We start from the raw sequence: 24,372 nt of genomic DNA, 5'->3' as shown, positions 1-24,372 counted from the left end.
TGTTTTATTATATATATTTTTATTGCATAGATGGGTGGACGAGCTCACAGCCCACCTGGTGTTAAGTGATAACCGGAGTCTATAGACATTTGCAATGTAAATGCCGCTACCCACCTCGACATATGAGTCCGGAGGTCTCACTATAGTTGCAATAGCTGATTTCCATGCTCACGTAGCAATGATAATAAATAAAAACATACTTTTGTGTTAAATTTATTAACTATCTGAGACATTATAATAAAAAATATAATAATATATTAGACCGGAATTAAATTATATACAAAGAAATATAGATCACTCGCAGGAAATTGCAGCATTCTTCAAGCACATTTTTAAAACATTTCAAAAATGATCCTGGTCAAACTTATCGACATTTGAGCCAACGCTTCATTTATATGTCCAAACACTGACTCATTTTATTTTATATTTCTGTCTTCCTTTATGTATGTAATAAATAATATAATAAGTTGTTATCTCTCATTATATAAAAATAAAATATCAAGTGCATGAAGGCAGTGGAATCAGGCTGTTGGCTCGTATGTCGAAAAATTATATTTTTAAATAAATAATATTCAGCAACCTTATAAGTAAGTACCTTTATTTTACAGCAAAATGTTTCAAACAATAATAAAATTGTTAATTATTTTTCATATACAATCATCGATATATAATGGCACTACACATTATTTTAATTCACCACATCTGTATGCAGAGACGACCGTAATAAGATCATGAAAGATTCGCAGGCAATATAAAATATAATTAAAATCTTGCTGTTTATTTATTTCACAATCACTACTTCTACTGGCAGTGATGAAGCAAAAATACAAAGTTTACCCGCTGAGAAAATTAAATCATAAAAAATATTTAAATTTTCCATTTTAAGGATTTCTTTTTTCTTTTGTAACAAACTTTAATGATACATAAATTAATTTTGTGCAGACTAATCACTAATTTCATACAACACACACACAGACATCGAAGTATAGAAGCGTTTATTAAAATGTAATGAGATAAAGACCTCTCTTGGCGACAAATTAAATACTACAGCAAAAGCAAAAGCACGGTAGAAAAAAATTGTATATAATAATTAAATAAACATAAGTACAATTATAGTCGCTTTCATGCCTCAAAGATTGTTGAGGTTTACGTAAAAATTAAAAAAAAAACGTTTGGATATATATGTATAAAGTAGCTTTAAGACTAGATTTTCTTTTCTTTTGAACAAATCACGTGTAAAGTAAATTTTCCCGAAAAAAAACGAACACTCCCAGTATTGTTGATAGCATTAAAATCATTATCGATTTAATATTTTACGTTTTATTACTTCACGGAACTTAACAGTAGGTACACAATAAGACGACGCACGGGGTCAGTGACCTCGTGTGATATGGGACGTTTGCTTCATACTTATATCATAGCAAAATATTATCATTTTCGGTTTAGGTTAAGATACCAATTTTTATTATTATTATTTCTGGAATATTTACCTTATATTCTGTATATTAACGAATATACAATACATTAGTCATGAAAGCAATATTTTTCCCTACAGGAAACGAATAGATAGTAAGGCACAGATTAAATATAAAAACGACATTTCTTTAAAGGCACACTTTTAAGGCAACTCTTATGATGTTCGCCGGCATCTAAAAGCTTCAGCTATACGTCACTATAAAAATACTAGAAATGTATGGCGCTCGGAATAAAGATCGTAATTGAACATTTACATCCTATCATTTTGTATTAGTACAAATACAAAAAAATAGTTTACGAAGGCACACTTTTATTTTCCGGCGTAAGTTGGATTCTTGAACGTCGACGTCGCTTGCTTGTAAATCGGATTCTCGCCCTGAAAAAAAGAACACATGTTTATTACAAAACAATGTTTATGTTAAGAATCAAAATTTAATTATCATATTGAGAAAATAATATATAATATAATTTATTTGTGCCCACGCGGATTGATATAATTGTTCTAGTCTAGTGACGTTCCGATCTAACGCGCAGATCAACCGTTGCACAGACGCTAAACTTGAGACATCAGACTAATTACACAACTCTACAAAAAAAAAATTCGTTCTTTGTCCTAACGTTTATACTAGGTTTTTCCGGTTAATTATTCACAAAAACAAAATAAAATACCTTTTTTTGGTATATGGTTTGCTTTTGTGATAGTTATAGTAATAATACTCATTTTTAATTTTTTTTATAAATTTTAATTAATTTTAATACTTTCAAAAAAATCGCGCTATGAGGAGTGGGGTGTTTACGTTTACACAGTGCCACTAGATGGCACTCGAGTCATAAACAACGATCAGGTGTTTCGTACAAGCCCAGAAAAACTTAAAATTTCACAAAAGTGTAAATACGATGCTGATGCATTTTGTTTCATATGTGGTCAATTTATTAAAGTTCAAAGCAAACTGTTTCTTGCCATGTATTTTTTTTCCGTCTAATTACGATCTAAAATATCGAAATTTTATGCTTTGGAATCAAAGTCAAATTTGGTGTTGACCCGTGTTATTTATCTCAAAGAAAGCGGCGACATTCAAGCTATGTGTCTATGGTACAGGTTTACATCTAACCTCTCTACGCCAATAAAAAGTCGCTTACCGTATCCCATTTGGCCATCATACGTTCTTTTTCGAAGCGTGCGAACTCACGTCGGTCGTGTATGGTGGTGGCCATCTTCCACAGCATCAACAGCGCCAGCCCGACCAGCACTATGGCGGCGATCACGCCCAGGACTATACCCAAGATTGGTACCTAAGAAAATAAAAAAAATTAACACTCGTACTATTATTATTTTTTTCAAACCAAAATGATGTTTACCACGAAGAGTTAAGGAGAGTTGCTTCCTGAAAACTATTTTAAATCGAGGGACAGAAGAAATACATTATTAAGCTATTGCATAGCTTTTATCGCGGGCCTTGAGCGCGGCGACCGAAATTATGAAATTCCGTAACGAAAAAAACCTTACACCCCTCACTCCACCTACCATGTAGCTCGCGTTCAACACATTTACACGTTGCGCTTGTGTAGTGTTTGTGAATAAGCGCGTGGCGTGACGTCACACTGCATGCGCATCATGAAAAACCTGCCCATCTCTCTCTCGCGCGGTCTAGCTTATGAGTGTGAAGGGGACAGTTAATGTTTTGCTTTTATTAATGTTTAATATAGCGTGGTCTTGTTTTATTATTGTTTTAATATTAAATTATCATTGTCTAATCATTGTCTATTGCTTTACCGCGGTAGTTCCCGAGTGCCACACGTTTTTTTTTTTTTATTTATATAAAAACAGATAAAAAAATTCTTCTAAAAATGAAATGTACACACCTTTTTAGGGCATTCTCGTTCCTTCTGCGCCCTAATGACCACTTTCCGAGTGTCTTGGTAAGAATAGACGTACACGTACAAACAGTCCTCGTCGTCGTAGAAACTGCACAAGTGCTCGTTGAGAGTTTCGTTGGCTGCGGAAATGAACATCATCATAATTATGTCTTTTAAGAGAAAAAAAAGTATAGTATAACATGCGGCTAAAATCGGAACTAAAGCGCCACCATTTTGTAAAATGTAATTGACATTTTATTAAGTTTGATGTTTTGTTAAAATCAGTTGAGGTGGCTTGAAAAATACTTAAAACATTATGTACTTATGTTATTAAATTTAAAAGCAATGAATTACTATTTTAGGTCTTTTGATTTAGATTGTTTTTTTTTCTTTTTAAGTGGTTACCGGAGCCCATAAACATCTAAAACGTAAATGCCACCACCTACAGATATGAGTTCTAAGGTCTCAGTATAGTTACAACAGCTGCCTCATCCTTCAAGCCGAAACGCATTACTGCTTCACGGCAGAAACGGGCAGGGCGGTGGTACCTACCAAGGGATTCACAAGAGATCCTACCACCAGTGATTATAATAATTGCTGTTTTTAATGACATAGATAAAGAGAATGCAAGAAGTTAATGTTACCTTCAATTCTCCCTTCCTCTATGATCGGCAGGAGCGCGCAGTTGCCGCAGCCGTCCGTGTCGGGGTTGTACTTGGGGCCGCGCTTGTGCACCTCGCAGAGGACACAGTCTTTGAAGTCTCCGCAGTGGCCGGGGCAAGTCTGTTTTTCATGGAATATATTGAATGTTCAACAACGGATTTTTTCCCCTACCTACTCGGTAGCCTAAGAGGCTATTCCAGCTACGCCTGGACGGGTCAACGACGGATACTTTTCCCAGTTGGATCAAATACAATCAAAGTTTTGTGAGCCCGATGGGATACTTATATAACTATATAATTATATATAACTAGACGTACTCGCCCGCTTCGCTAGGTATTTAAAATTAACATTATTATTTATTGTCATTATTATTAGGGAGTTCAACACTCATATAAATATTAGCCTATCTATTATATACATGTATTTTTTACCCGGATACCAAGTTTCAAGTCAATCGGATGCATGGTTCAGTAGTTATAACGGAACATCCGTAAAAACCACTGTAGATTTATATATTAGTATAGATATAATAATACTGATTGTATTACGACGGATGCTATTTCGTGTGCGGTAATTGAGCTCAATCAAAATAATTGCTACGAATCGAATTTTAAAACACCATTTAGTGTTTTCTGTGTTGTTCATACTACAATAAAGTGGTGAATTATTGATTTTAATTTTATAAATTTTCCTGAAATAATGCCATAAAAAAATTGTACACTATGTTAACGCGTTTTGAGTTTTATATATTTCCTTTTGTTCGTTCGAAATTCACACAATAAACCTTGACCGGATCTCATGAACAATTATTTTTTTCATCACCAGTCTGAGTCATCTATCGTAATAGATCCCATCCAAACACCTTGTTAAACCTGTAATGGACCAAGCCAAAGAGTGCCTCTACTACATATTGATCGAGACGGACATGTCACTGGACATTGTGCATACGTCTGTGATAACTTTTTTCTAAAAATATCTGTCAAAAGTCACTGTGTAAACGAATCACGTAATTCAAGAAAGGAAAACAAATTGTCTTCAGAAGCTTATGACCTACCTAAGTCCTACCTAAGTCGCAGGCAGCCAATCCAACCCAATTACTCACGGACCGGTAGGTGAGCTCACGGACCCAACCTAAGAGAATTTTCTAACACTAGCCCTGATAAGAGCAGTGCTTCGCTGAATCTACGCAGGGAACTTCCCTTACAATATGCTCTCGAGTAAAATAAAAAACTTATTTTTTCAGCCGAGAGCGAACTATCTAGTTACAACGATATTACAACGCAAATGCGACAAACTCTCCGATTCCAATTTGGATGGAGAAATAACCCTTATATTATGCTACTATTTGAAACTGAATACAGGTATAATTTTTTTGTACGTATTAGTTTGTAGTGAAAACTACGAAGGTTTTTCACCATGTCAGTTTATTTCCTAGGTAGACGGACAGACTGAGTGATCAAATTTGTTTTAAATTTTTTATTGCCCTTATGGGCAGACGAGCATACGGCCCACCGGATGGTGAGTGGTTACCGTCGCCCATGGACGTCAGCAAAGCCAAGGGCAGAGCCAAGCCGCTGCCTACAGTTAAAACTTGTATTTGTACTGAGTTATTCTGGACATGTCGCTAACGACATACGCTAAGCGTAGTCCTCGTTTTTGGTCAAGTCTCTTACATTCCATGACAGACATTGCTACAAGTGCCTTCATATGTTTAAAGACGCGGCTGAAGGCGCGACACACACTTTTCAAATTAAACAATAAAATGTATTCTCACTGGGCATTTCTCGCAGTACATTCCAGAATAGTGCTTGTCGTCGTCCACGTTGCACACGCACTGGCCGCACACACATTTGCCGTTGCCACTACAAATCTTGTTGTTCTCTATAATCAAACAAATTCTAGGCTTTAGTACGCTCTATCCTATTACGAACAACTTTTTATACAGGGTGTGGTACTAACATCAACATACTACTAATGTTTTTAATACACGCAACACAACACAATACAAGTCTTGAGGAAAGGCGAGGGAATCCTTTTTTAGAGCTAGATTTAACTCTGCCAATGCCGGTCCCAAGTCCGGATGAAAAAAGAGGAGGGTTGAGTTAGAATTCGACCTTTCCACCATAAAACAGTCAACGCCCAATGTTGAACGGTGGTTAATTAGTCGCATCCAAATACGGCTTCAGTGGCCTCGAAGAACTAAATCTCTTCCAAAAGCACTCCCGTGGAAAGATTCCCGCATCCAGATGGGTGGACGAGCTCACAGCCCACCTGGTGTTAAGTGGTTACTGGAGCCCATAGACATCTACAACGTAAATGCGCCACCAACCTTGAGATATAAGTTCTGAGGTCTCAAGTATAGTTACAACGGCTACCCCGCCCTTCAAACCGAAACGCATTACTGCTTCACGGCAGAAATAGGCGGGGTAGTGGTACCTACCCACGCGGACTCACAAGATGTCCTACCATCAGTAAAGTAGGTAAATTAGGCATCATGATTTCACTAGATGTCGCTCACATTGAAAACGAATATTATTTTAACGGGTTATCGGGTGGGCGACCTGCAACGTGAATTCGTGAAGCAGTAATGCGTTTCGGTTTGAAGGGCGGGGCAGCCGTTGTAACTATACTGAGACCTTAGAACTTATATCTCAAGGTGCGTGGCGCATTTACGTTGTAGATGTCTATGGGCTCCAGTAACCACTTAAAATCAGATGGGCTGTGAGAACGTGCACTCATCTAAGCAATAACAATTTTTTTTACGGGCGGTATTCCTGCATACCAGGTATGTGTACTGCCAAGTCCGTACTGGGTTTTTAGATCTATCAGTATATACCTCTCATCCCTAGTTTACACTGGTCCATTAATGGAGGGGTAAGAGTGAGCCCACCTGGCGACATGCACACTTTGGTGTCCTTGAGGCACTGGCAGGCGGGCCCGCCGTAGTCCGGCTCGCAGCTGCACTTGCCGCACACGCACGTGCCGTGGCCCGAGCACAGCTGCCCCTTGTAGCGGTCGCACGTGAAGTTGTCGCACTCGCAGAACGGGCCCGATATTACCTTAACAAACAAATTTCCTTTTTTAACCACTTTTTTTTCTTACCTAGGCTGATGGCCTTGAGAAGCTATGTCTGCGTAACCTTACAAGTAGGTGAGCGCACAGGGTGCGAACCTGACGACGTTGCTAACACTACACTGAGAAGTTCCGGCAAGAAACTCTGTGGGATGTGTCTGTGGGTTAATTTACTCGTCGAGCCCTTGATCGCAAGCGACGGGTTCGACGTAAACGATTACCGGTGCTTGAGGTACCTAAAAGCACCGTTAATGGATCGGGAGGACGTGTTTAGGGCGTCATCGATTGTTTACTATTCGGTTTACAGGATCGGGTATGTAATTTACGGCGGCCACGACAAGAGGGTTTTTGTGTCGTACCACTTTTCAATTCCAATATCCTCGTAACCAGAGTTCGTTCGTTCGTCGTTGTGGTAATGAGAATCGTCGTCCAAAGCCGAGAGTACCTTGGTGGGGTCTTCCATCTTGTTGCACTCGCAGACGCCACAGATGCAGGTCCCGCGGTTGGAGCAGAGCGGGCTGGAGGTGGCGTTGGTGGGGCGGCAGCCGCGCTCCTGCTCGACGGACACGCCGCCCTGCGCGGAGCACTCGCAGCTCTTCCCGAAGCGGCCCGGGCTGCACAGGCACACGCCGCACGCCGACACGCCCTCGCCGCTGCACACCAGCGGACTCGCGTTGTACGCCTGGCGCCGACATCGAACGTGTTTACGATTTTAATTCAATAGCTAAACTTTAATCTCAGACAGACAGACAGGACGAAGATCATGTGGTGAAGGTCACATTGGGCTCGCCAGAACAAAAGAAAGGTAGAGGCCGCCCGCCATCGACCTGGTGGTCAAACATCGAAAGAGACCTTAAGAAAGCCCAATTGCCAAAACCGACAACCCAGGACAGATCAGCCTGGCGCCGTAGAGTGAGGAGATCCGATCCCAGATAACGGGAACAGGGACGGATAGTAGTAGTAGTAGTAGTATTAAAACCTTAATCTGTATTGCCAGGTCATAGATATAATGATCTTCAAACGAAAATCTTTTTACCTCCATTTATGACAACCTCAAGAAAGAATTTATAAACAGAATCCAGTATCCGGGGTTTAGAGCATAATTAATAAATAATGTATTTATTCTCTACATCTTTTGGCGTATTAGCTATGACATCTCTCATACAGACATCAAGACACAACATGATTAATATACATAGGTCAGACACATATAGATGTTTTTTTTTTTTTTTTTAAATCGGGTATTAAAGATAATTTTACGGATAAAGATTGTGACTTACGAAATGTCCCGGCCGTTCACAAGGACAGTCGCACAGCAACTCCAACTCCACCTGCAGACTGTCCGATATACCCACAGGGGATATTTCGAATAATTGTTTCCATTTGTTCCGATCTTTAGGACATTCCTTCAATGTAATCTCGGCTGTGAACTCCACCATGTCTCCGACCTGTGGAGAATAATACACACACTTTCTTGTAAAACAACATATTTATTTACGATTTTAAATTTATGTTTCAAATCGAAACCATCATCAATAGCGTATTCAACTGCTTTACGGAATTTTATAAATGTTCATTATCTTTATTTCTTTTTATTCGTTTCTCAATTGTTATTAACATGTATTTAATACGGAAACATTTTAGGGTTTTAACAAAACAATTTTATGGTTTACTAAATGGCACATGTGAAGGAGGCGACCGCTCCCAATGTCTATTAAATTTAATCAGTAATAGATCTTTTTAGGTTAATCAAAAATAAATCAAAGTTCATATTTAAAAAATCCAAGGTCATTATTTATTTTTATTACATAGATGGGTGGACGAGCTCACGGTCCAACTGGCGTTAAGTGGTTACCGGAGCCCATAGACATCTGCAACGTAAATGCCGCCACCCAGCTTGAGACATATGTTCTAAGGTCTCACTTTTAACAGTACAACGGCTGCCCCGCCCTTCAAACCAAAACGCATTACTGCTTCACGGCAGTACTAGGCAGGGTGGTGGTACCTACCCGGGCGGACTCACAAGACGTCCTACCGCCAGTAAAGTAAATAAGTATGGCAATCAATTAAAGAATTTAGAATTTGAATTTATTAAATGAAACATGTTATTATGTACCTTGAGTCCGTCACATTTATTTGTTTGCACGAGATCCTTGCCGCCGAGACACGATGAGTAATACACAATTTGAACGGCGTCACTCGATGAGTCCTTCATTTCAACGGTTGACGTAATTTTCTGTACAACAATATAAAGTCATAACGTTAATAACACGTCCAGGAATTTATTTTATTTTTGAATAAAATAATTTAATTTTTCCTCCCATGCGAGCTTACTGCTTAAATGATGTTATGTGAGATCAGGAGTCGATGGGCATCATAACGTGAACGCCGCCGTATATCTTGAGGCATGAGATCGAATATTCAATTGAACTTAATTTCAGATTTTCAAGCTTGATTAATAAGCAGGTACTATTTATGCCATCTTTCAATTTCGTATACTAGATGTTCCCAAAAAACCTCTAAGCAGCGTACTCACATTGTATTGCTCCCGTACGAGATCGACAACGTTGTCGGAGTCCTCACTGAGGATGCCGCTGCTGGACCCCTCGATGTGTTTGCTCAACTCTTCGTACACGCTGATCTGTTCGGCTGTTACCGCGAATATCACGTTTATAGCATTTTTTTTCACCTGAAAATATTTTTATAATTAAAATTCCACATTTCACTGAATTTAACATCAATGTTTAACGAAAAAAATATTGTTTTTTGCATGTACGGCTAACATCTGCAATGATCTCAAAATGTTTCTTTTAAATTTAGAAGACAATTTTTCTTAATTGACAGTTATTTCCGCCACCAGATTTAAATAGTCTCTAAATATATTAATATATTTATAAATAAAAATGAATTGCTGTTCGTTAGTCTCGCTAAAACTCAAGAACGGCTGGACCGATTTGGCTAATTTTGGTCTTGAATTATTGATAAAAGACCAGAGAAGGTTTAAAAGGAAGATAAATAAGAAAATGCTCGAAATTAAATAAAAATAAAAAAAATTTTTTTCCTTTGATGTGTCCCCCGTCGGACGGATTCCTTTTGTTTGTTTTAAGTTTATTTTATACAAAAGTTTAGGTCTTTTATTTATCGATTGAGGCACTACGAAGTCTGCCGGGTCAGCTAGTATATTTATAAATATGTATTACATTTAATTCAAATACTTTATTCGATATTCCTGTTTGTTTAAATTATTGTGAATTCCTTTCAATTATTGTCTCAAAAATTTAATTGGGTATTATGCAACTCACATATCTTTTTCAATTAAAAATATTTAATCGCAAAAACGGAACATACTTTCAGGTTGATCTGTGAAATACTGGGGTAATCTTGAAGGGTCGAGTGTGTGTAAGCGTTGTTTTCCATGTGACATTGGCCGTCATTAGGCTGCACTATACCGCCGAGCTGAAAAATAAACAATAAGCCATGTAAATAATAATAACATTAAATTAATTTCGTGCTGATGTTTTTTTTTTAATTGGTAACGTCATTTCCTGTGTTAAGTAGACTGCGTTACACATTTTTCCTGGACACGGAATCCAATTGTGACGTCAATCACTGACGTCCAACGAAAGTGAGAGCGAAACTAAAATTAGAAAGAGTTTAAACCAATTAATTGTTTAGAAAAAAAACATTGCTCAATTTATTCAAATAAATATTTAATAAAAAAAATTATCGCCCTTGTAGGCAGACGAGCATACGGCCCACCTGACGGTGAGTGGTTACCGTCGCCCATGGACTTCAGCAATGCCAGGGGCAGAGCCAAGCCGCTGCCTACCGCTTAATACTCTCCACAAGCCTCATTTGAAAAAGAACATGTCATAGCGCTCGAGAAACACCGTGGAGGGGAGCTCATTCCATAGTCGGATGGTACGTGGCAAAAAAGACCTCTGGAAACGCACTGTGGATGACCGCAGTGGCTCCAGGTAGTATGGATGAACTCTACTCCGGTGGCGGGCGGTGCGAATGATTGATTCATAATTTATTAAAAAGCTAAGGCTTTTTCTTTTTTTTTTTTCAAAAGGTTTTTTTTCTAAACAATTAATCGATTGGACTTAATCCAACTACTTTCAAACTAACCTAGTTTATATTCAAAATTTTTCTCGTGACCTCAGTCATTTATTTAACTTTTAGCATTGACCGAGCAAATTTCACGTCACATATTTTCTATTTTTTTTTTTATTGCCTTTGTAGGCAGACGAGCATACGGCCCACCTGATGGTGAGTGGTTACCGTCGCCCATGGACTTCAGCAATGCCAAGGGCAGAGCCAAGCCGCTGCCTACCGCTCAATTGTCTAATCTAAACGAGCTCAAGCTCCACCTTATTCTTAATGTATGGTCACCATTGCTTGTCAGCAATGCTAAAGGAATATATCCTCAAACATATGACGCTCAGGGCTATTTATAACCTTTATTAATAAAATATGTTAATCTTTGGGTATATCAATCAAATATTTTCCATTTTATTATATCTAAATAATTGAGTTACAAAAAAACGACGCGAACGTCTTCGAAGGGATTAGCTGTTGTGAGCGAAGATCTCCACTAAGAGCTTATTAGTAGCTTCTGTGAAGCACTCCTCTTGCTAGGGCTAGTGTTCGCAAATTATCTTAGGTTGAGTCCGTGACCTGACCTACCCGTGCGGGCTTAGCTGGAATAGCCCTTTAGGCCTCATTCGCACAAGAGTTTTTTTAAGCACGCGTTAAAAAGGCGTTCAAATAGAACAGATGCATTTCCTAATATATGTTCATACGTCAGAGCTTTTAAAACGCGACGCTTTTTTAATGCGCAGGGTTTCATTTTGAGCTTTTTTTTTATTGCTTAGATGGGTGGTTACAGATTACGTCACATCGAGAACGTTATAAAAGCGCCAACGTAGAGTTTTAACGCAACGTTTTTAAAACGCCCGTGCGAATGAGGGCTTAGGCTACCAGCGAATAATTTATTAATCAAACATCAGAATTATTTAAGTTGGGAGTATTTACTTAAAAACATTACCTTTCCGTCCCCGGCGTAATGGAAGCCGGCGTCGGTCGAGAAGACGAGCAGCCGACGGGCCTGGTCCCTCCAGCCGATCTGCTGGCGGCACACGACCGCCTGCATGATCGCGTCGAACCCTCCCTCGGGCGCGTCCAGGTTACCAGAAACGTCCGCTTGTGCGACTGCTTTCTAATAAAGGATGTAAACAGTGACGAGATACATTTAAAAAAAAAAAAAAAAGTTGCGGGTTAGAAATAAAATAGAATAGAAATACTGTGGCGGGTAGCCATCATAAAACGCAAGATATTTGACAGGGACTTTTTGGCGGGAACGCGAGGAGTGAAGTTGTGTTATTTGTTTTATTTTGTCTAGTTAGTGTTTCTTCAGATTTAAATGTGTAATAACGGTGGTTTATTAACTGTTTAGTATCTGTGAAGTTGCACAAACGTGGGAAAATGAAACAAAGCCACTGAACGTAACTTCTCGGGATCTTCTAAAAAGTTCACTGAAAAAGTTTCAGTAAATGACCACCATTTTACTGAGATTATACTTCATCCCATATCATCTCATCTCATGTCATTTCATTTCGTTTTCATTTCACTTCAGGCCATGTTTCATAATAATCAACTTCATTTCATTTCATAATATCATTTTCATATAAAAAAGTTACGTCATTAAAATTAAAATAAGACTTGACCTTAAAGGTCTTAGTTACCAGGTCATAAAATCCATTAAAAAGATATTTGACAGATGCCTGAATCTCGCTTACGACATTTTCAAGATAAGCTTGCATATATACAAGTTCCGAAGAACAACATTTGGACCGTCGGTCTACCGAGCAATATCACCCGCTCGGTGGAAGATCTTTCCTTTCGTCGTTTAAGCCTCCCCATAATACCATTTCTTAAACTATCAATTAAAAAATCATATTTATTGTATTTTTACTATTAAATAGCGAAGTCATTCGTAAATCGTCAGAATCATCGGCATATCATTCTAAGCCCAAAAATCACAATTATATCATTTTAATACAAACTTATGGCACTGTCTTAATACGTAATAGAACCAAACAGTATATGTTTGATTACATAGATTAAATAAAATTATGTGCATTAGCTGATATTACAAGTGAAGAAAACATGAAATTTATATGTTCCGAATAGAATTTTGAAAATTGAACTATTCTTGATTTAATAAATGCGAAAATTACACATTTAAAAAACACACGGGCTAAAGTATAAGCCAATTTTACAAAAGAGCAACATATTGATTAAAACGATTTGACAGAAACAAAAGACATAGCATCTTATGTGCACCATCAATAAATACTTATTTATAACTTTAGAACTTATGTGATAAGCAGAGAACTTCAAAATTTAATTGGAAATGTCTAAAACCAAATGAAAGCTAAGTAAGGCTAGTTCAGATTACAAAACCTCATCCCTAGATAGAATCTCAAAAATTGTTTTTTCCATCATCCGTGCTGTTTATTAAACACAAGTAAAAACAGTATTTAAATCATATTCACTTACTTCAAAGAAGTCAGTATCCTTGCTGAGCGACATTTGATTGCGGAAGCCGTAAGGCGCGGCGCAGTTGTCGCACGGAGAAATGAGACTGAAAATTTAAAATTCAATAATCGATCCATCTTTAACACATCGACTGCTATGCAGGTCACTGGTACCGTAAATGGCGCAATGAAGTAATTATGTCGATTTCTGTTACTAAGCGGCTTCTTTTATTTGCTAATGATATTTTAGTCTTTTAGGCCTTTTAAAAATAGACTCATTGTCAGTATCTGTCAACAAATTAAAGAGCGGACGGTTACCGTGGTATGGACATGTGATGCGTAGAGAGAAGATGCATGTGACTAGGAGATGTATGGTAATGGTAGTGCAAGATAGAGGAGGAAGAGGTCGACCGAAGAAGACATGGAGTGGGTGAATGACGATATGAGGAGAGAGAGGAGTGAGTGTTGAGATGACGGCTGATAGAAGAGAACGTAAGAGAAAAACTAGCTGTGCCGACCCCATCTAATGGGATAAGGTGGAGAAAAAGAAGAGTCATTGTCAGTATCTTCCGAATCGTTTTTCCCAGTCTGCTAGATATTCCGGCGCCTTAGTAACACAAATCGACGTGATTATTTCATTGCGCCACGAACGGCACCAGTGACCTGCGTGGCAGTCAAAGGGCAGCGATTGTGGCGAAATGAAATTCAAACTTACTTCTTAGGCACCGTTGAAACATACGGCATAACGAGTTTGTCTACGAACGATCCAAAGCCGATCCTAAAATTGGATGTCATGTTCCTCATTGTAGCCGAGAGCAGACTGCCCAAAGCACTGAGCTTCTCTTTGTCGTTCTTCATGGACCTACTGAGATCCATAAGATAGTACAGATCGACGGGATAATCTTGAGCCCGGGAATAGGCAAACGTAAGCTTTTGCATTTGATCTAAAAAAGAAGCAAAATGTACTTAATTATATCTTGTTTTAGTGATCATAACTTTTTATTTATTTATTTTTTATTGCCCTTGTAGGCAGACGAGCATACGGCCCACCTGATGGTGAGTGGTTACCGACGCCCATGGACTTCAGCAATGCCAGGGGCAAAGCCAAGCCGCTGCCTACCGCCTACCTAATATTTTCACATAGTTTATACTCATTTTCATGAAAAGGGATTGTCCTAAAAAACTTGGACATCTTGGAGAGGAAGATGTCAGTGCAGAGATGAAGTACTATATATAGGCTTGAATGGAAAAGTGGACAAGCTACACTGACCACATATAGGACAAGGACAAGAAAAAGAAGAAGACATACTCATTCTCATCTGTAGCTTCACTCTCTGTGGCTTCATTTGTACGAGATTCCCGCCAGCACCAGCTACACCAGCGGCACTTCCGCTTCCAGCAAATGAACTTCCCTTAGAGCTCATTGACTCTTCGTAAGATGCCGAGCCTGTTGCCATTCCCATGCGACCCTTTGCTGAAGACAAGTAAATATTTTATACGAATCCAAATAAACGTTATCATTATCGTAACTAGCGGTCCCGCAATAGTCGAAATTCGACTATAATTAATTATAATTTTATGTTTAAACATTATTTTGGTCCTATTGTCATATTATACTTCTTTATTATAATCACAGATTTCGCCAAAACTACACTATAGATAAATAATCAGAAAAACAAACAACATTGATCTGTTCTCAATTTGACCACAAACAATAACAAAAATTTGACAATTGACAATAAACAAATAGTATATTTATATGTATGTGTTGTGTCAAATACATGGCAGTGTGTGTAATGTTTTTTTTATTGACTTAATGTATCTTTTATGCATTATTTAAAAAAAAAAATTAACGTTGTGCACTTCTTCTCTATATTCTCTATAAGTGTGGAAAATTTTATACTCCTCCGTTCGCGCAATTTTCGTAAAAAGGGATACAAAGTTTTTGCTTCACGTATTAATATATAGATGTATGGATGTGTCTTCAATATTTACCTCTACTCAAGTCTCTGTTATATGCAGGGTCGACAAACAGCTGATTGTCGGGATTGAAAATGTAGGCTTCATCGCAGCCACCGGTACCGCCTTCCATTGCAGGATTAAAGCATCGAGGTCCATTGAAATCGGTGGCGAAGCACCACGCACAGCTGGGAGTCCGAGCGCATTCGCTGCAGGTCGTTTTACTCGAGCAAGGATTCTGGGCAAGCAGCTGCTCTGCGTGTTGCGTAAAACACACGACCAACAGGCTCGCCCACACGCTTGCCAGCAATAAACTCGTTCGTTTTATGTACATTTTTGTTTTCTTTTTCAGATCTAATTCTGTAATGAAAGTTTACCGTTTTCTTATCAAATAAATAAAAAAGTATACCTTAGGAATTATTAAAAAAAAAAAAAAAAAGTTTATTAAGGTATTATGTATGTCTTGTAAACTCTTGTATGACAATATCTACTGACAGGTTTTCATTTTTAACTGACCCAAACTCAAAGAGGAGTAGGTTTCGAGGCGTTTTTTTTTTAACATTCATTCAAGATCTTATTGATCGACCAGATGGTGGCCCTGTGGGCGGACCAGACAAGAAAATGTGCCGCCCACATGCTTTCCATTATGTGGCATACTAAATCCACTAAGGCCAAACATACTATGCTGTAACACAACAAATTAAAATACACCAATGAACGAATTAATTATCACAATGAAGAATGAAACTGAACGAGAAATTACTGCATAAATTTATATTTGCTGACAACTGTTTTCAGTTTTTTATTTTTCCCTACCTATTGACTGGTAGCCTAGGGGACTATTCCAGCTACGCACGGACGGATGGGTGAGATCACGGGCTCAATCTGAGAATGACAAATTTCTTTTACCGTGAAAGCAGCCGCAGTCTACATTTGTCAAGCCAATGTTGTAATAACAAACCAGGAACAGATACGATTAGGAGTTATTCTAATATGCATTTGTACGCTTAACCAAAATAAAATGCATTTCTTAATAGTATTTTCTTACCGACAACTTTGTGTCTACGCAACTATAGATGTTCGCACTACTTAAATAGTTCAATAACAATGGTACTGAGTATGAAACTTATAACAATATGCAATTGAATATTTATAAGAATCAATTTCTAGGTACAATGAATAATATATTTTAACAGTTCGAAACTATAGCTTGGTTACTGATAGTGCTTTTAATTTCGAAATATTTTTTATGTTATTATTTTATCTCGTTATAAGTATGATTAAACTTTGGCTTATTAAGTTTTGTGTTTTAAATTCCAACTCCACATTTTTATTGGAGATCAAGACCAGACCGATGATCAGAGTTAAAGTACCACCTGACGTTAAGCAGTTATCATTGATTGAGGTGACCATGACGCATACACACTGCGAGATTAAACTATCCATTTAGGTAACCGAAAACAAATATGAGATGTGCATATTTACCTATAGTCGTGGTTTGAGTCCAATTTTCTCGAAACAACACAAAACGACGTAATGATTCACATACTTAAAGACAAATCATTTGTTGTTGGAATTCATAAGGATATTAAAATCAAATAACCACATATAATAATATACTCAAATAAAAGAGTTCACGGATCTTGCTGTATTAATTAAGACGTTTCTCACAAGCACTTATACGTTTAATGAGAACAATGACGAGATAAAGATACCCTTATCTGTGCCATTAAGTTTGTAAATAGACATCTGCGATATATCTGTTTCGAAATTAAGGAGTGCAAAGCGCGCGACTTACTCCCGCGCCGGATACACGAGTGACTAATGAACAGAAAATAACTTCGTCAGCGGTGATACAACGCGCGCCGTCACCGGTTCTTCTCGGAACGTTCGACATTGAATCAAAACTTAAATGCATGAGTACTATTCTATGAAATTATTGACTGCCAATGAAGACCTACATAGATATTTAAACAACGATTTAGGTCAGTGTTTTGAATATAAGGATACATCAAACATGTAATGTCCTCCACTAGGAATTGGTATCACCGTTTCACTTAATTCGGCCGTAAAATAATCATGGATTCGGTTAGGGGGTTACTACTGAGGATTCCCAGTATGCCGTTTCCACTTCGAAACTTGAACCAAAACCTAAATTACATTTATTTTGTCTTATCTACTACTCTAAAAAGGTCGTAATATGCGGCCGAAATGGTCACATGGAAACAAGGTTAAAATACCGTGCACACAAACAATATATCACACCGAAATTGTTAATGTATTTTTTTGTTAATATTGTCTAATAAGTTAGCGGTGTTCGTCAAAATCATATCCATTCTTTCATTGCAGTATCGTTGAGATTCTGTCAGATCTTATTTCGTTATATTGGCAACGACAATGTCATTATAGCATGGAGCGTAAGGTGCCGTCTGTGTATATAATATACCAAAACCAAAACTGATTCGAATAAGGTTAAGGTAAAGCAATGGTTGCTGCACTAATATGCCATATTTAATTAACACCTCGCCAAACATACTCGATACTACAGAATTCTGAGTGTGGCTCAATTACGTCATTAGTCGTCGGCCGTGAGTATATTTTAAAGATGATTCAAGTTAATATTATGAAAGTATTCAGGTATAGCTCCTTGTTTTGATACAAATTAATCATTATTTGTCATATCGTTTTGATCAGATCTATAGCCATGAACAAATAATTCTCAATTTTATTAAATGTTTATTATGGTAGAGCTATTATTATCTACATATTTATTTACGATCATTTTAGATAATGGGTAAAACGTTTGTATGAGAAACTACCATGACAATTTTCATTTTTAAAATGCTACGGTTACTTTTTCGGTTAAGTTTTATTTATATACGGACCACTTGACGGTAAATACCTTACTGATCACCGTAGCTTATGGAAATGACACAGCCAAGCCGCTGTGTACCGCCGAGGAATTTCCTCATATTTCGTTTGAAGAAGGACATGTAATAGCCATAGTCAACTCCGTGGTGTTCATACTCCAGCGCCAATCGCACTGTAGATGAACGCACCAGTTCAGGTTAAGCAGGACTGATGATTTCTGATCCGAGTGAAATCAATGAAAAATGTGTTTGCACTGCATCAAATGTAAGACAATTTAACGAAAGATAACGCGCGGGGTCTACGATCCCGTATGACACATTGGCGCAAGCCAGCCGACATGGTTATTGAGTGCGAACTTACGTGATAAGCATGAAGGGTTTGCTCAAACGAAAAATATTTGTTTTCTTTTTGTTATTACAGAACTTGAACTAAATTGATTTTTAATGTTAAGTAAATTATTCGAAATAAGTGCCATTAAAGTTATGATTCATTCACATTGTGTAATTATTTCTTTTTTAATTGACAAATGTTCTTGAACAAAAAAAAACGACTAAAAAATAACGTGACGCCTCATCAAATATTTAATTTCTATTTTAACTTTGAAATTGTTGTTACTCAAATATATAAAATACTTATTGACTCTTTTCGGCATAGCAGGGATAATACCTAATAATATTATTAGTATCCACAGATAACGGCAGCTATTGAAAGATTTCCATTTTATAGATGCATTTTTATATAAGCATTTTAAACACACATTAATAATTAAATAAAAATGTGAACGAGGCCTTAAGTTATGATGCATGTAGTCGAGAAGAAAGTTTTTCATTTATCACAGACTGCCATCGTTTGCGATGTTATGATAGACTCATAGATAATTATTTATTTAAACGAAAACAAATGTCGTAATCTATAGCTTTTTTGCTTTGATCGATCTCTGCATGATGAGAAACATACCAAAAAAGACTGTGGTTGTTAATACCAATATCAACTACTGCTTACTACTTACTGCTACTTACACATAGTTTCATTATATACCACAATAATTTTTTACGAATGAAATAAATAAGAACACGTCGCAACGGCTTAGCTGTGGTCCTGGGATTGCTGTGATTCATGGAGATCAGCGACGATTCATCAACCACATCATCGTCATCAGGTCTTGTACTCAAAAAGCGTAAAAGGCAATGGATTTTTTAAAAAAATGTGTTGAAAACGCTGTAAGGTGCTCGGATGAATAAAAATATAGGGAAGCATTCAAAAGATAGACAAATGCACCAAAACGATACATCATTATTTCTTGTGTGAACATTTATAATGTACAACTTTCTGTTAGTTTTATAACGCTGTAAACTAAAGATAAAACGAATCTTTTCAGTTCCATACTTAGAAAACGGTATATTCCAACAGGAGTCTACAACGCCCTACATTGCACAGGTATCCATATATCGTCAGTAACGGTAGAGGGTGGATCGAACGGGTCAATGACCGTTCCCTGTGCGCAAACAGTCGCGACGCCATCCAGACTTTTAATGTCTACAATTCTGTACGTCACGTAAACGTATAACCATAAACTAAAATGTTTTTCTTTTTTAAATAAGGGTTTAGAAATTTAAACAAGCTTTGTAATGTATACATACGTTTTACTATCATTATCTAGTTTTTTTTTAAATGGGTAAACAAGCATTAGCTCTCGGCTATTTTTCCTTTCAACCAATTGCTTCATAGCGTGCTTGATCTTTCATAGATGCGCTTTATAAATAGTCATTACTTAATTATTATTTTTTTGTCAGGAGGAAATCGCCGGACTTCCGCCCTTCACTGGGGATGGAGGGCGGGGCATGTCGAACCCGAACCGACTAAAACCTCCTGTCGCTCAACAACCAACATCGAAACCTCGCATGAGACAGAGCTCATGAAAAGGTAAATCGCCCTCCCCCTCGGGACACCGGACTGGCGGTCGTCGGCGCCACGACCACCAGCCCTCTCGGTCGGCAGGCTGTCCGAAGCCCGCCTAGATGGCGCCGGTTAGAATGGTCTATCCTATGGAATACCCCGCTGGGTCAGGACCAGCGTGGGTTGAGGATAGCCGGCCTTCCATCACCCGGATGCTCATGCATAAAACGCGTGCAGAGCAGCTTGCACGTCGTCTTCTTAGGCCTCCTTCGCCGGTCCCCAGGCCGACATGTGAGGGAGACCCGAAACACTTAGAGGGCCAGGGCTTGGGCGAGATCCGCCTCCCTGGCCCCCGCTCGACGGCGGCGGACTGGTGCGTCTCTCACGCGCCCCGCCGCCTCCTTCTGCGAGATGGTGCACTCGCAGAAGTCGAGCATCGCCTTCCACGACCCCTTGTCACCGAGCATCGACGCCACAACACTCGGCAACGACAAGTCGTTTCTATCTATTTTTGCGACGAGGACACGGCGCCACCCCTCCCATGCGGGGTAGGCGACGAGCGTATGCTCTGCCGTGTCCAAGTCGCAACCACAATGGTGGCACTCTGCCGTCGGCTCGGCTCTGATCCGGTGCAGGAACTCACCGAAGCAACCATGCCCAGTTAGCACCTGCGTGAGCCGGAAAGTGAGGCGTCCTCTGTCACGATTCACCCAATTCACAAAAACCGGGCGAAGTCGTTGTGGCCTAAAGGATAAGACGTCCGGTGCATTCGTATGTAGCGAGGCACTGGTATTCGAATCCCGGAGGCGGGTACCAATTTTTTAAAGAAATAAGTACTCAACAAATGTTCACGATTGACTTCCACGGTGAAGGAATAACATCGTGTAATAAAAATCAAACCCGCCAAATTATAATTTGCGTAATCACTGGTAGTAGGACCTCTTGGGAGTTCGCACGGGTAGGTACCACCACCCCGCCTATTTCGGCCGTGAAGCAGTAATGCGTTTCGGTTCGAAGGGTGGGGTAGCCGTTGTAACTATACTGAGATCTTAGAACTTATATCTCGAGGTGGGTGGCGCATTTACGTAGTAGATGTCTATGGGCTCCAGTAACCACTTAACAAAAAAAAAATAACCCTAATGCTTTGACAGTGCTATGATATGATCAATGTGGTTATATGCAGAAAATGATCTCTTCTTCAATTTGTGTCCACCCAATGAGTGTGAGTGAGTGTAGGACTCTTCATATGCACTCCATTCCTGCGAATGATGCAGCTGCATAACTTTGTGTAGACTCAGGGTATGTTGTAATATACTCCAATGTTAGGGAGAAGTCCGCTCAGTTGGCAAGCAGAATCTACTGGCCAAAATCAGTTCAGAATAAAACGTAACTTTTCAGATTGAAGTGATAAGTATAATGAAGGCCTAACACGAGAATGAGTTACTTCAACTGAACCTGACTCTGATGCAAACACTTCAGAGTTCAATGTGAGTATTGACATGTGACGCTCACCATAACTCTAGTTTGGCTAGTTTGACTAGTGTTATGATCAAGTGTCAATTAATCACTGCCCACAGGATTAAAAGTTTTGGAAAGCATTTGGTAACATACTGATCTCCTAATACCAATTATTGCTACACTCTTCATACTCTCATTATTTTCACTATCAAATGCATATCATCATTATTTTGCATTATCATACATTATCTATGACCTGCTTGGTAGCAACCAGTAGATTTTGAAATGGCCAAAGTGTGAACTAATGCTTTGCTTGTAAATCATTTTGGATAATCCAAGTTTGCTAATGACATTAAAATCTCAGGAAGCTGCTCTAGGTATCCTAGAATCACCCGAACTTTTCAATTGTATGAATTCATAGGAAATTTTAGGATACTGCATATACAAGTAACTCTTTATCCAAAGAAAGTGCAACATGTCTCATTATTTCTGAATTAAAATTGAATGTGGTTGCAACTGCAGCGCACATCTGGTCTATCATACATAAATGGATAGCATAGAAGTAGCTATCAAACTTGAAGTTGATAACTATGTTAATCTGAAAGGTAGCAACCTTCCAGATTTCAGACGATATGTAACTGAGACCCCCTCTTTAATATGTTCTACTACGATCCCCTCTATAATATGTTCTACTACGATAGCTTTGTAAACAAGTGACCAATTACTTTTTGTAGTGACCTAAATATTTTGATAGTGAAATTCCCCTTTTATAGAGAGCTGGATTATAAAGCTACATAAAAATTATGCGTTAGATAATAATTTCTTACTGCTCCAACGGAAATTAGTATAAAACTTTAATATTTGCGCAAAATTAGAAAACCAGTTATTAGACTAATATTAAGATTGTATTGTTTCAACATTAAAGTTTGTAACATGAAAAACACTTCCAACTTACCAGTCTTAAATGTGTTCGTAAATACATTGGTAAACAACCCCTATTAGCTTTTTTAAACTATCGAAAGCATTTTATTTTCAATAGGAAGGCACAACATATTCTATTTCGGACACTCGCTCGCTATTCGCTAATAGCAATAGCTCTCAAATATTAAGTGTATAATCTATGGCAATAGCTCTTTAAATCTGTATTGAGTATTGTCTATGCTCATCAATAGAGTTCGGGATGTCTTTCGACTCTTTGAATCGATTCTAGCTCTGCAAGCTCAGGCCGTTTTCCAATTACAGCACAAGAGCGCATTATGCGGCATAATGCGCTCTTGTGCTGTAATTGGAAAACAGCCTCAGTGTGCAGACTTAACATTAAAGTATACCGCGGTCAACATTACATAGATCTAGATGTGCAACATCAGCAACTGGGCACTCGCCAAAATGGTGTGGTGCGTAAAAGTACCGGTAGCACGTCACACGGCCTCGTCCGAGGAAATCACCTCTTTGAGTCCTGTCTTATACACGCGATGAGGTAACAATGCTGCACTTCGCAGGCGGGCACACCGCGAGCATGTGCTCTTTCTTGTCTTCATCGCAAAGTCAATGTCGGCACTCCATTGTGATCTCCTTCGGATGGCTCTATGCGGATACTTGCCGAAATACCTATTGCTAGTCAGCACCAGCATCAGCTGGAAGGTGAGATATGGCTGGTCGTGGTTTACCCAGTCCACGAGGACCGGGCGCACCACATCAACGATCCAAAGATAGTCATCAATTTTATAAATCGAGTCTTTAACAATAAAGTCATAGCCGTAACTCGAAAGTCACCTATGCTACTGACGTTCATAAGTGACGGTGATTAATTACCGTCAGATGGGCTGTATGCTCGTACGCCACGCAAACTAAATAAGTTAGAATAAAATGAAACATACTGATCAAAAACAGTGGAACAAGCAATTTGTTAGCTAATGAATTTGATATTGAGTACCAATTTAATGACGGGACTGGAAGAATGCAAGAAACAAGTCCAATAATTTTGTTTCATTTTAACATGCTTGTGCACATAAAGATTTCAAACAGATTTGACAGCTGACATACCTACCTCATACATTTCGATACTCAATCATAGCATGAAAGTTAATTATAAAATGTTTCTAACTAAATATTTCTAGTTTTACAGTCCACACTAGAATATGCTAGCTCTACGTTCCTTAAGTGTATAATCTATGAGTTCACACTGCGAGCGCGCCCTCAGCGCCCTGCACCCGCGCCCACACTTGCTTCCCCTCTCCACTGCCTCGTTCCTCTATCCCGCTCCGCTTACCAGTTTTATATGAACTATATAGTTCGCAACTTAAGTGTATAATTATATCCATGTTCGCAACTCCCTGTCCACTAAAGAGGTGCGGAGATTTTTGAAATCTTCTTGGTTAATATTTCTCTGTTTCTCTGCTCCGGTGTACAAGCAGCCTTAGTTCCGCATCCATCTTTCTTGTCTAAGCTGAATAAAAAATAACAACTGAAAGTCGATAATCGAATGTTGCATATTTTTAAAAAGTAGAACCTCATAGATACCATTTAAAAAGTTTTCCACAAAAATTTCAAACCATGAAAGTTCTATCGCAATTCGAAG

The 24,372-nt window shown here is 38.5% G+C and overlaps 1 protein-coding gene across 2 annotated transcripts; it reads right to left on the bottom strand.

The window, feature by feature from the left end:
• Nucleotides 1-200: 200 nt before the first annotated feature.
• Nucleotides 201-22,907, bottom strand: mys (position-specific antigen beta subunit myospheroid). 2 transcript variants are annotated; one of them, XM_028186084.2, is made up of 17 exons: nucleotides 22,750-22,907; nucleotides 15,606-15,929; nucleotides 14,920-15,084; nucleotides 14,326-14,554; nucleotides 13,633-13,717; nucleotides 12,119-12,289; nucleotides 10,417-10,524; nucleotides 9,605-9,757; nucleotides 9,185-9,304; nucleotides 8,349-8,516; nucleotides 7,514-7,750; nucleotides 6,887-7,055; nucleotides 5,771-5,877; nucleotides 3,978-4,116; nucleotides 3,340-3,473; nucleotides 2,617-2,769; nucleotides 201-1,852 (listed from the first exon to the last, which is right to left on the bottom strand). In XM_028186084.2, the coding sequence occupies exons 2-17, from the start codon at nucleotides 15,901-15,903 to the stop codon at nucleotides 1,787-1,789; spliced, it is 2,502 nt and encodes an 833-aa protein (XP_028041885.2). In that variant the 5' UTR covers nucleotides 15,904-15,929; nucleotides 22,750-22,907; the 3' UTR covers nucleotides 201-1,786. The 2 variants fall into 2 exon arrangements, with proteins under 2 accessions (XP_028041885.2, XP_028041884.2); XM_028186083.2 differs by lacking the exon at nucleotides 22,750-22,907 and adding an exon at nucleotides 17,055-17,400.
• Between the last annotated feature and the right edge of the window lie 1,465 nt (nucleotides 22,908-24,372).

Source organism: Bombyx mandarina, chromosome 10 (assembly GCF_030267445.1).
Source record: "Bombyx mandarina strain Sakado chromosome 10, ASM3026744v2".
In the NCBI taxonomy this organism is placed as follows: Eukaryota; Metazoa; Arthropoda; class Insecta; order Lepidoptera; family Bombycidae; genus Bombyx; species Bombyx mandarina.
The sequence above is the reverse complement of the archived record's forward strand: the minus strand, read 5'-3'. Positions and strand labels throughout refer to the sequence as shown.

Excerpts from the sequence above, each read along its gene's own strand:
- mys (XM_028186084.2), bottom strand. The coding sequence starts at position 15,903 with ATGTACATAAAACGAACGAGTTTATTGCTGGCAAGCGTGTGGGCGAGC. Across the intron at positions 13,718-14,325 it reads GTTTCAACGGTGCCTAAGAA|TCTCATTTCTCCGTGCGACA; the intron begins GTAAGTTTGAAT and ends TTAAATTTTCAG. Across the intron at positions 10,525-12,118 it reads ATTACGCCGGGGACGGAAAG|CTCGGCGGTATAGTGCAGCC; the intron begins GTAATGTTTTTA and ends TTTATTTTTCAG.